Here is a 13,383-nt window from a genome sequence, read left to right as displayed (position 1 = left end):
GAGGTCAGCCTGCCAAAACTCATTAGACTCAGACTGACTCCCACTTGTAACCTCCCACATATAATCAGTGGAGTCATTATGTGTGGGTAATAAACAACGCTTGGTGGTCCTTCCTAGGTAAACAGTGAAGAGGAGGCTGTCTTTCCTACTGCCTAATTAATAAAAAACAGTTTAATGCAGCTGTGCAGTGTGAGGTTTTGTCACTGTCATGATCAGGTGTTTCTAAAATTATTAATTTAAACAAAGAACACAATGAAAAACGGTCACATAGTGCTAAATTAGAATATAACCACATTATTATTTTCAGTGATTCAATGAAAAATTTTTATAGTATAGCTCAATTATAGCTCAAGCAATACATTATAGCTAATGGAGAAGAATATTGTGTGCTAGGTTCATATACTACAAAGAATGGCCTCTATCATTCCTCCTGTCTTACTAAGATGCTTTTTCTCTTTTTGTTCATGAGTGGATTATCAAATAAATTTAACCATTTCAGACTTTGTCCTGAATACACATTTTGAGTCTCTTCCAAACTCTTCAGCTTGCTTTGCTTAAAAATTATTTCAAAGTGACAGTGAGCCATTTTCCCATCACAGCTTTTCCTTCCACTCAACTTCTGCTAATATGCTTAGGACCATTAAACAGCCACCTTTTTTTTTTTTTTTTTTTAAATCTTTCATCTGATCTAAATCACACCGTGTAATCAATCTCCATGCTAGACAAGTTTATCTTATTGAATCAAAAACTAAAGTAACCTTTAAATTTTATGTCATCTATAGTTTAGGTTTTGCGATTCATGAAGTAAAAAAAAAAACAACCAAAACTCCACTTTTTTTTTGAAAATTGGAAATTCCAAAAACAGCCGAGTTTCTTTCTTAGTCGTCTGTCCAACACAGATTCACAGATTACTGACATCTCACACAAACTTGGCAGCATAGGATGCTGCCATGTACTTTCTCTTTCGCGTCACTTTAATTATTTTAACCACAGATGCTTTGCTGGGGAATATATGCGGTTTTAAAACAACAAACTAGGTCATCTATGTTTCCATACACACATAAGACTCTTAAACACTGATTACTTCTGCTTGATAGAGGTAAAATATTTAAATGTAGTGATAATAAAACAAATAGACGATAAAGTTTTCATTCAATCGTTCATTCTGGTAAATAACTAACAGCTACTAAATAGTAAAAAAATAAACCAGCTGCTTGTTGGAAGTTAGTCAATTATTAACATACAGAACATACAGCAGTTTTTACTGTATGTGTCACAGTTTCTGTTCTTGAGCTAATTACATAAGTAGCAGCTTGTTGTCATGGCAGGCGCACCGAGACCAACAGGATCGGTAGCCACCGCGTCACCTAGCTCTTCCTGTTAAAGGAATGTCAGGCATCTGAATTTCTGAGTGGCGTTTTCGATGTTTTTACCAGGTAGAGTGAAACTGAAACATCATGTGCTGCAGTTTGTCACAAACATACTTGATTCAAAGTGTGTTTTCTGTCAAGATATGCAAGTTTTGCTGAAGCCTCCGGGTATTGTCAGCAACAGCTTGAAGACACGCTGAGAAAATTCAGATTATTCCACTCCCCAGTGAAAGTTTCTAAGTACTCTAGCACAGTCTGAGATTCTTATTTGATAAAATGCCGGAGAACATCTCCGGAGACACAGTTGTAATGCAGGTTAATTTTATTCTGCTGCTGCAGTGATTGTCGTTGCGTGGGATGTGGGGACGAGTGTCATGACGGGGGGCCGTGATATCCTTGAACAAGCAGCCCACTGTGCATCAGACTGCTGTCATGATTAGTGGCGTGGGGTGTGTTTAGTTCCTCAAAATGGAAAGTGTTTCCTAACATTCAAAGGTGTGACTTTAAATCTGGAGTCATAACGATTTGTGCACCTGTAGTTGGTGTGCTATGTTGGCTGGCATGTAAATTTTATGAACCCACTGAGAGGCTGAGGTGTTTGACAGCTGAAAATATAAAGGGTTAGCTAGAAAAAGCTAAAAAGAAACAAGTACAACACCAAGAAATACTGCAGCAAAGTTATTTTTTAAGGAACAAAGCTGATTCTAAACATGAGCAAGAAGAATAATCAAAAAATTACATCAGAGATGACAAAATACTGACTCACCAAACTGTGATAGTTGCGAATTAACAAACTGGATAACAATTTTTAGTTCGTACAGTCACTTTAATTATTTACAGCGTATTTGTGGAGAATGGGGAAAGAGGAGAGCCTTTATTATATTTATCATTTACATTATATTTCTTACATATAAAATATGTTTCTGAGTCCACTAGAAAGTTTTATTTGTGTAGTGCGGAAAAGTCATCTTTATTTCTTTGTGATAAATTCCAGTTAAATGTAAAAAAAAAACAAAACTCTGTATTGTCAAGATTATTTTGAGAGAAGTGTAATAAAAGATTATTAAAGTTTATATACAACAAAAATAAATCTAAACAAAATCAAGCAAAAGAAGAACAACACTAAAGTATATTTACGTGTTAATTTTGACTATTTTCTCCACTGTTCAATGAGAGCATCAATAACTATGAATAAATTTGATTGAATGCAGTTACTGTGTGCATAAAAATCAAACTTCTTCATGTGACAGATGCGATAAAGAAGCATATTACAAATGGGGAATGTTTATCAAGAGCAGTTTTTGTTTTTGTGGGGTTATGGGTGCTGTCATGCAGCGACAGCTGTACAGTTACTTAAAAAATAAGTAAGAAATTATCACTTTGTTTCGTTTTTTATCGCTTTATCAAAACAGTAGCACAAAATATCTGCAGGAAGAAAAGTTTAGCCCAAGTTAATATGAATCTTTTCCGTTTGATCACTACTTTAATTGATTACATGGTTGTTTAAATGGTCTCTTGAGTCACATGTGCGTTTAATAATGATGCGTCTCTGGTTTATCAGGTGACCCCTGCACCGTGTCGTCTCAGCTGGAATTGGAAGAAGCTCTTCGCCTCTATGAACTCAACAAAGACTCTGAGCTCACAATCCACAGTGAGTTTATTATTATTTTTATTGGGTATACTGGGTATTACTGGGTATAAGTCACTGACATGACTTATACCCAGTATGACCTACACACACACACAGACACACACACACAAAGGTCCATTTGTATGTGTAGATTTTTGTCTGTCAGTATGTTTGACCCAAAACTTCATCAATTGACAGATTTACCTTCACCTGGTTCAAATTACATAAAGGAAATCTTTATCACATTTTATTTTTTAAAAAAGGAATTGAGTCATTAGCCTTTTTGAATGTTTTCTAATATTGTAAAAAAATTTATAAAATGTAAAAAAAAAAAACCAAAAAAGCTCAAGACTTTAAATCAAAATCTGCAGAATGTGCTATTTTTCAATAATCGATTGAGAAAATAGTCACTGCTGTCGGTTACAGAATAATGTATATTTATCTAAACATATAAAGCAGATATGTAACTGTAAACTTCATCGATGATGGTTGCATTTCCCTTTGATTTAGCTGTTTTTACTTCTCTGCATGTCATCTATAGGAATATTTTTGAACACAAACATCACCAAAACATACAGTTAATTGCTCAGTGACCTGTAAAGACAACATTACTTCCACTGTTGCTCATTTTAAAGCCTTGAAGCCAGTTTACTTTCCTACGTGTAAGCCGAACGTTATTGATTATTATTGTGCAGCCTCTTGGATCTTGAGTCGAGGGTTTTAACTCAGATGCTGTTATGGGTTTGAGGGTTGATTGACAGGTTTTCTGTGTGTAAGCATGCTCTCTGGGGAAAACAGGGACAGGCTCTGTGTTTAATGTAATGTTTTAATTAGATCAGAGGCGCCGGGTCAAGAATGCACTGGATGCCACATTCATGGAGGTGGAGGGGTTTTGAGGGTGGGAGGAGATGCGCTGGTTTCCCCTCAGGGGTTGCCAGATCTGCTTGTTAGCAAGCTTGTTGGCTGCGGCCCACGCCTCCCCTTTGACTCGCGCTGCTCCAGGTCGAGGTTGCTGCCTTTTCCCCTCTCATTGGCTGCTATGATCTTGTTTTTCCTCTTGCTTCCCTGGAAGTAACCAAAAAATGCTTATAAGTGTTTTTCCAAATTTCTCCAATTAAGAGGCCTTTTCAACTGGTGGTAAATGCTAAGGAGGCCACACTTCTCTTATTAATCAGAACACTTATATAGAGCTCTTTACATTTATCACTGACTCATTTACTCCTTTTCAAAGCAGCGCTGGGAGAAGATGAAAATATTATATTATTGCTACGCTAAGTTAAATTGATGTTTTCTTTTCTTTTTTTTCAGTATTCCCTTGTGTACCCGAGAAACCCGGTATGCCTTGTCCAGGAGAGGACAGTGAGTTCAACCTGTTTTTTCATTTTTAGACTTTTTTTTAGACTTGCTAAAAAATTTATAACTTCCCAGAAAATTTTTTAGGTATAATTAAACATTTTAGTACCGAGTTTAGTTTACATCTGGATGCATGGTCACTAAAGAAATCTAGAAAAGCATTAAAAATGGAATTTGGTCAAAACCTCAGGGGTTTTTTCACAATCCACTCATAAGTAAGGGTTCTATTCCGAACCAAATACGAAGCATTCAGTTTTTGTATAATTTTATTATTAAAACTAAAATAAATGTGTATTTGTCAAATGTGTAAATTTGACAAATTTGTTGGACATTTTGAGCCAAACTTTAATCTAAATTGTTCCATCTGTATTAAAATTCAGTGAAATATGTCTTTACCACATCCTGAAACGTTTTTTATTTTTTCTAACATAAATATCATAAAACTTGGACAATTTTTTTGTATTCAAACCATACAAAGTCTGCATAAAAATCTAGACACCTGGTTTCTGGTTAACTGGTTATTGAAAAACAACATTGCTAGCTCAAAAACAAACTTTACAAGTTAAAGCTAAACTATTAGATAAATTGGCATTATTTTGGTGTTTAATCCAGCTTAAATCGCACCATTTTACATTCCTTACATTGAGGCCAGTCTGTTTCTCTCCATAGAGTCGATATATCGCCGTGGAGCTCGACGCTGGAGGAAGCTTTACTACGCGAGCGGCCACGCCTTTCAGGCGAAACGCTTCAACAGGGTGAGACAAGATACTGAGATCAATCCAAGGGATTTATTTTGGTTTTGTATTACATTATATTTGATCATTTTTTTTGGTATAAAATGTATTTTGTGATGACTGTTTCTCTCTGTTGACCCTCCCATGCAGCGAGCTCACTGTGCCATCTGTACAGACCGAATCTGGGGTCTGGGACGACAAGGTTACAAATGCATCAACTGCAAACTGCTGGTGCATAAGAAGTGCCATAAACTGGTGACGGTGGAGTGCGGTCGACCGATGATTCAGGTGAGATCTGTCACAAATCATCACTATCACAACTTATCAGAACCTGCACATCCCGACGATTCTTAATGGTGGAATTTATCTAGGAACCAATCCTGCCCGGCACGCAGTCAAGTCATCTAGGCCCAGACGAACAGCAAGGTAACACACTTTTTAAAAAATCTCCATTGTTGTTTTATAGGTTGTTAAATTAAAACAGGGATTCATCAACTCAAAACACAGAAGAAAATTAATTATCAAAAAGATTCTACATCAATGATTTGATTCAAAAAGTGAACCTTTACATTTATTTCTGATAATTCAGATTCTTATGGCTTAAAGCTAATGAAAACCCAACATTCAGTTTTCATAAAAGCAGAATGTCACATAGACCAATAAAAATAATTTTTAATATAGAAATGCAAAGACATGTTCTTGCCTAAATAATCATCTGGAAGACTGTTCAACAGTTTTCCATTGATTAAAGCAACAAAATTGCTTTAATCATTGCTTTAGAATACTGAATCTGGCAGTATTCAACCATATTATTGGAAAGTTGAATGGAAGGAAAAATGTGTTGGTTTTTTGGGGGGGGGTTTTTAAAGGTTGCAGCAGGTTGTGAAGGAAAAACGTATTTAAAAGTTCTGAGGATCTGAAGGAAGTTTCTCCAGTAGCAACTCTGTTTCAAGCAGCCATTTTATTTGTTTTATCAAGTTCAAAGTCAACATAGATGAATGTCAGGAAATGTTAGAGCACTTCATGCTTCCTTCTACTGATAAGTTTTATGTAGAAGTTAATTTCCCAGCAGGACTTGGCTCAAACAACAATAATACAGCCTTTAATCATGATAGTTTCACTGTGGTTGACTTGTTAGCAAACTGGGCTGACCTAAATAAATCCCATAGAGAATCAAAGAAAAGACAGATAAGGCCCCAGACTGACAGAGCAGATCAGCTGAAGGGTTGGTGTTAAAGAAACCTCCGTTCCACGCTGCATTGATGCAAAAAAGATCCTTGGGCAAAGTGTTTAGGTTTGCATTAGCTGTAAGCTGTGGCCACTAAAATAAACATTTGAGATAGATCACTGTGAATTCCTGAAATAACTTTGGGTGGTATTCTAATTTGAGATGCATCTGCAGTAACAGTTTCTAAATTTGGCCTTTGCTGAGCTTCAGAAACACACAGCCAGTACGAGGGCTGGATGTCTAACCTTGAAAATCCAAACCACAAATATTAATGTTTTTTTTTTTTATTAAAATAACACAACAAACTCCTCCATGCATCAGCCTCGTAGTCAATCAGCTGCACCAAGATACATTACAGATCTTTTGTTGTTGTATGAACCTTCCAGGCCATCCGAGTCTTCTGGTTCTGGTCTACTTTGCATCTCCAGAATCAGAACCAAACATGGAGAAGCAGCATCCAGTTTTTATTTTCCTCTAATCTGGAACAAACTTCTAGAAAACTGCAAAACTACCGAAACACTGAGTTCCTTTAAATCCAGGCTAAAAACCCAGCTGGTTACAGTTACTTTCAATTAATAACTGGAACACCATAAACTTTAGTTCCTATTCCAACTTTTCATTACTTTCCTTTATTTTACTACTGCATCAGTTTTTTTTTTGTCAGTTTCTCATTATGAAAAACACTTTGAGTTATACTTCTATTTACTTTTGAACTTATTTACAGTTCACTTGATGACCTGGAAATATATTTTTGATTAGGAGCTAAAATAATCAAAGCTTAAAATGAGTAAACTCATAGTTTATTTCTCAATGTAAGGATTTTATTTAAGAAGAATTTCATTATTTCTCTCCTTTCTCCGTTTAATGGGGTTAAAATTGAATAGGAAGAATTTAGAAGAGTGCAATAATCAACTGTAACGTCATAGCTAGATTTAAAACACCTTTATTAGCTGATTGGTTTTATTTTGAGGCTTATGAACCAGATTGAAGTGAGAGTTGACTGAAGTGAGACATTTTGGGATTTTAGTTACTAATGATAGTGAAGCAGCTGGACCTCCTGCTGCGGATGCCGACAGACCACCTGGGTGTGTTGTGGAGCACAGATGTAAAAACATTGGAATATATCATAAACAAAGAAGGTTTTTCTGTTTTAATGGAAAAAAAAGAAGTACCAGAACAGATTCTTTTTCTCGTTTTAACCCAGCAGTGAGAGATTACCCAGGCACTGCAGCGAGCTGTGAACAAAACGTGTGACTGTCTCTCACCTATTTTCTCTCCTTCTTCTCTCTTTTCTCCTACTTGTTTTTCACCCTTCCTGCCACCCCCTCTCCTTATGTATGTCTGTCACTCTGTCTGCCACTTTTTCCGCTTGTGTTTTCCTCATTTTCTTCCTTCTCAGGCCCTCAGACTAAAGAATCCAGTCGAAGCTTGGATTACGATGGAGAGGAGAAATTGGTGAGAGAGAAATCTTTTGATTGTCACTGACATGACAACTTGTCATCTTGATGTTCTTTAGGGATTTAAATTTTTAGCAATTGAGGAAAAAAATTAGAATAATCAGAAATAAAGGTGAGGGTTATAATCTCCATGTTGATACGTTTTGTTTACCTGCTGCGTTTCTGATAAAGCGTGCAGACGTAGGCGTCCTTGCACTGCTATTGATTTCCTTTGGTGGAGCTAATTAAGTAACCTTTTATCAAACTCTCAACAACAGCGGCTGATTAATGGCTTGGGATGGAGTTAGGGGTTACTATAGTTTAGAAGATGGGTACAGAATAAATTGAATTAGGTGTTTTTTTTATGGAGATTAGAGAGAGATATTGTCGGCAGTTTTCAAGTGAAGGCAGGAGGTTGAAATAGTTTACTACTAAGATGATTACGGGAGAGGAGTGAGGAAATGGTGAAGGTGGGAGCCATGTTTACCGAGAAATATGACTGTAATACAAGTGCCTAACCTAATGCAAGCTGCATGTTGGTTTTTAATAGGCACATGGAAATCATTACTAAGATTTATTCTCAAAAAGTTGCTCTGGGAGCCGCTACAATCTCATTTGCAAAGTTACCCAAAGGAAATCATCTTCCTGTCCAAACCAGATCATCAGCTCTGTCAATAGTTCACAGATGAAATTAGATTGAGAAAGGTAGCTGGATCGAAATTATTCATTTCTGATTGTCTCAGTTGACTTTGTAATCATCATATTAGGTTGTTTACTGTTTTGAATGATGTGATTTAACACCCTGCTCGTTGATTTTCTTCCCCCCTCTCCCCTGCTCTCCTGCCTCCTTCCCCCCTTAAGGCACGCAGCAGTAGAGACACGGGGAAGTCTCCCACCAGCCTGGGCCTGGCGGACTTCGACCTGCTGCGTGTGATCGGCAGAGGCAGCTACGCCAAGGTGCTGCTGGTGCAGCTAAAGAAAACGGAGCGCATCTACGCCATGAAGGTCGTCAAGAAGGAGCTCGTCAACGACGACGAGGTATCTGAACCAACGGGGAGACTTAACTTGTTCTTTTTAAAAAGGCATTTCATGGGAGATTGTTTACACTAATTAGTGTTTGGCGGATGTGTTTTAAAATGATGTTAAAAATGAGCTGAGCAAAACTCCACCAACCCCAGAGGAGAGAACTCAGTAAACATGCATGAAATGATTCCTTAGCAGGCTTATACCCGTGGCTCTTTGAAAAGTGTTTGAACCTCTGCAGATTTCTTCTGTTTTTGTCAGATCATGAAATATTTTTCAAATGAAGACTGTTTTTATTGTGGAGGGAAAAAGCACCCACCCATGTTATATCCTGAATTAAATGTGATTTAGACACTTTAGTTTCACTAGCCACACCTGAGCCTGATTAGATCCAAACGTGTAGAGTTAGGAAATCTAATTAAAACGTTCCCCAATGTAAAGGAACTGACAAATGATAATAAACAAATAGTTTTATTTTCCAAATTCAGTTTTAGAAGGAGTTTTTTCCCAAACTCCACCTTATTTGTTTTTCCCTTTCTACCCATATTTATTAACCCAATTCAGCACAAATATAACAAAGTGTTGTGATTCAGCAGAATGTTAACTGGATCCATTCAGGGCATTTAAATGTATTTCGCCACTATTTTGAAAAATAATAATCCACATTTGAAACAAGAAAATCTTCCTATTAGAAATGCTTCAGAGTTGAAGGCCACAGTAAACTCTATAATGATCCGGACTGCTATGTAACTTGTTTTTCAATCGTTTGCCAGAGGAATATCTGAACTGACACAAAGAGCAATAAAATCTTTAATAAAATCTCACCTTGCTGACTCTGATTTACGTAAACATTTACTGTAAACGACTCCTGTAGCCTTGCACCTCCAATCAACGTGTGGCGACAGAATTTCCAGTAAAGTTTTTTACTCGATTCAATTTGATTTAATTTAACATTGCACTAAGCATTGAGTTGGGTTTTCTTTTATTATTTTGGAGGAAATTTATGTTTCAGAGAGGTTTTTTCCGCTATGACAGACCGTTTTTTGTGGGGGGGTGGGGGGTTCTGAAGAGAGCCGAAGTGAGCTGAGCCCCATATTACCTCATATTATTAATGACAGATAAAGTGCAGCAGCCAAAATACTACAGAAACTACAATATAGCTTTTCCTGCTTTCGGATATCAGGGAATTCTTCGTCATGTGGACTCCATTTTGTTTTTTAAATTCCACATTTCCATCTTGAAAGTTAAGTGTTAAATTGCTGCTCATTCGCAGTTTGTTTAGAACATTGATAAACCATCACAAGGCAGGTCTGGAGGGAGGAATTATACATTTAAGATCTCAAAACAAAAAATGTAAGTGTTTTTTCTTAATAGTGCAGTTTTTTCCATTTACAGTTTCTATATACAATTATCTGATTGAAAATGAGCTATTATTGCATAACGAACATCTGTCTCATTTATTCATCTTCGACATCTTGTCTGAAACACTTAGTTGACGTAACAGATCTCTTGAAAGCCATCAGTCTTTCTAAGAAGGTGTAGATAAACCATCATGTCATCAGAAATTGATCTGTCGACACATGTAGCAGCACAGCCGGCAGGCAACAGGAGTAGTTAGCCTTGATTAGACGCACTTAGCATGATTGACAAATTGACAAGCGCCTCTCGATCAATGCTGAAGTGTTCAGCTGTCCCTGCGCTGTCAGCGTGAGCAGCATCCGTGTCCAGATGTATTATCTTCCAAACATCGATGGAGTCCTCCTGCCGCTTTTCTTAGCTCAGCCCTTTTTGTCCCACAGTTGGCCACCGTCCATACAACCCAACCTGAAGCTTTGTAGCACGGTCGATGGGACTATCTGCTTATTCAGCTTTTATTAACTCAAGGATACTATGTCACAATGATCTCGGATTGACGTTTGGGTGTGTCTTTGTGTGTTTCTCTTCCAGGACATCGATTGGGTCCAAACAGAAAAGCACGTCTTTGAGCAGGCCTCTAATCATCCATTCCTGGTCGGTCTCCACTCCTGTTTCCAGACAGATAGCAGGTGAGATACGAGCATCATCATCGACCCTTAGGACAGGCTGCAATGTGTGGGAAAAACTCATTTCTTAATCAACTCAATATGTGCATGACATTTTGCATGATTTTGGACAGGAATGTCAAACTCGTTTTTGTTTTGGGCCAAATCAAGGTCATGGATGCTCTGAAAGGGCCGGTTGTGCCAGAATGTATTGATAAAAAACATATTAATATGTTAACAAATTGTTAACATATTAATAAGTTCCTTAAAATTAAATAATATTGAACATCTTTTCAGTCCCTCTAGGATTTCCTGATTTTTGTGATTTTTTTTTTGCAATGAAAATTACAATATTTGTGGTACTAATTTGGAAATATTTATGCTTATTTATGTTGGCAAATGTGACTTTTTTTTACTCGCTGTATAGATCATGGACTATAATCTTACATCAATTAAGGTGCAAGTAATAGAGTTTTTGACAACTTTGAGATAAATCTGCAACAAACTCCCAATTATATCTTAGCGTAGAAAAGTGATTTAGTTTTTTGGGCGGGGAATTTCCACTATAATTAACAAGACACTCGAGGGACTGACTGATATAATTTGACAGTAAACAGATAAAACTGCATTGATTGATTGATAAATAATATTTAAACACACTTAGTGTTTAGTCTAGAATCTAGAGGGCCACATAAAAACCTTCAACGGACCGGATTTGGCTCACGGGCCTCGAGTTTGACACGTCTTCTAGGGAGTTCTGACATGGTGTCCGTACATCCTTAAAATGTCGTAAATTGATGTATGTAAAAATAAGGCCTGGAAATATCTTATATTCATAAAAAACAATAACTTGTTCTGTGCAACTAATTGTCTTCAGAATTCAGATGCTCTGAAAGAAAATGCTCTGGTCAAATGTATTCAGAAATATAAGCGTAGGGATCTCCAACTCCAGTATGGATGAGAAAAAACAACAAAAGAGGTTTTTTTAAGAAATCAAGTGAGTTTCAGCTGTGAATAGCTGAACTATCAGGGACAGTAGGATTAAAAAAGCTTTAAATTTGTTGACAATCTTTTGCAAAACGTCTCCATTCAATCTGACTTTTCCCCATCGAGAACAGGGAACATTTTAGCCTCCTTATGTGCAAAGTTTTTAGAAAATTGCCCTGCATCTTTAGTAGCATTTAAAGGACCGCACAGGCTGAAAACAAAATGCACACCACACTTTGTAGATTTCTGTTAGCAAACAAATTTAAAAACCATGTGGCTTTTGCTCATCTACTTACCTTATATAGTACCTTGTTGGTATATCACATGAAATACCAAATTAATAAACAGTAGTTTAAGCCTTTATGGTTTAAAAAGTTAAAATGTGTGGTTGGATATAAAATATCTTTCAAGTTTGAAACAGTCATGTAGAGAAACCATTCAGTCATTACAGAATTTACCCATATGAGTGTTTCTAAGTGACACGTTGGGGTATTTTTGCATCTAGACTGGAGTGTGCTTTTCTGTCAATGAATCTGTGAAGTCACAGTTCAGGTTGTGGGAGATTCCCATCATGAAAAATATTCAGAAATACCATTCATACTCTAAAACTAAATACAGAAAACTAAAGCTAAAAATAGCAGAGGAAAGTTTGATGGACTGTTTGTGTTGCCCTGTGTTTTGTGCCGCTAGCCAGTCACCAGAAAAGCAATTTAACAATAAAAATGTATTTTCTCCTCAGACTCTTCTTTGTTATTGAATATGTAAATGGAGGCGACCTCATGTTCCACATGCAAAGACAAAGAAAACTCCCAGAAGAACACGCCAGGTATAAACCCAGTCCGTTCCTCTGGTTTGTTTAAAAAAAACAACAACAAAAAAACACGATCTTGATGATTGTTTCTGTTATTTCAGATTCTATTCTGCAGAGATCAGTCTGGCTCTCAACTACCTCCACGAGCGGGGAATCATCTACAGAGACCTGAAGCTTGACAACGTTCTGCTGGACTCCGAGGGACACATCAAGCTGACAGACTACGGCATGTGCAAGGTGTTTGTTTTCCCGTTAAAGTGCGAACTAATGATGCCGCAGTGCACTTTGGATAAAAGCACCTGCAGAGCTCCAGAAGAGTCGGCTTACTGATTTCAGCGCGCTGATCTTTCTGTTTTTGCAGGAGGGTTTGAGACCAGGCGATACAACAAGCACTTTCTGTGGCACCCCTAATTACATCGCTCCTGAAATACTCAGAGGAGAGGATTATGGTGAGAATTACAACGGGGAGGCACTTACCAGAAACGCTATCCGATGATTGCCTATGAAAAGTTACAGAGGAGTTATGATTCGATATCTGAAATGATCCTTTCAGTTGTAATGGCAGCTGCAGAAGCTGAGCTGCATGTTTATCTGGACAAGATGAGGGCAGATGAAATGTAGTTTGTCAGAAAAAAAACAGAACCTAGGAAATAAATGAATACTAAAGTAGACAAACTTAATTGGGAAAGTTTTAAACTTGCTCAAAGGTGCATGAGATTTGGAAAACAGTGTGGTGAAAGACCGGCCTGATGACTCAAGTCTATCGAGACACGTTAACAGCAAAGGTTGC

At 37.2% G+C, this 13,383-nt stretch overlaps 1 protein-coding gene across 1 annotated transcript in view; it reads left to right on the top strand.

The window, feature by feature from the left end:
• prkci (protein kinase C, iota) overlaps positions 1–13,383 on the top strand; it is a 35,737-nt gene that overhangs the window by 11,702 nt on the left and 10,652 nt on the right. Inside the window, exons 3-13 of the mRNA XM_032566234.1 lie at positions 2,932–3,021; positions 4,309–4,359; positions 5,023–5,108; positions 5,238–5,375; positions 5,459–5,513; positions 7,715–7,770; positions 8,613–8,789; positions 10,722–10,819; positions 12,522–12,608; positions 12,695–12,830; positions 12,955–13,042. Of these exons, the coding sequence (XP_032422125.1) occupies positions 2,932–3,021; positions 4,309–4,359; positions 5,023–5,108; positions 5,238–5,375; positions 5,459–5,513; positions 7,715–7,770; positions 8,613–8,789; positions 10,722–10,819; positions 12,522–12,608; positions 12,695–12,830; positions 12,955–13,042 (1,062 nt within the window). The remainder of the gene's footprint in view (positions 1–2,931; positions 3,022–4,308; positions 4,360–5,022; positions 5,109–5,237; positions 5,376–5,458; positions 5,514–7,714; positions 7,771–8,612; positions 8,790–10,721; positions 10,820–12,521; positions 12,609–12,694; positions 12,831–12,954; positions 13,043–13,383) is intronic.

Source organism: Xiphophorus hellerii, chromosome 6, assembly GCF_003331165.1.
Source record: "Xiphophorus hellerii strain 12219 chromosome 6, Xiphophorus_hellerii-4.1, whole genome shotgun sequence".
Taxonomy (NCBI): Eukaryota; Metazoa; Chordata; class Actinopteri; order Cyprinodontiformes; family Poeciliidae; genus Xiphophorus; species Xiphophorus hellerii.
This window is presented reverse-complemented; position numbering and strand designations above follow the sequence as displayed.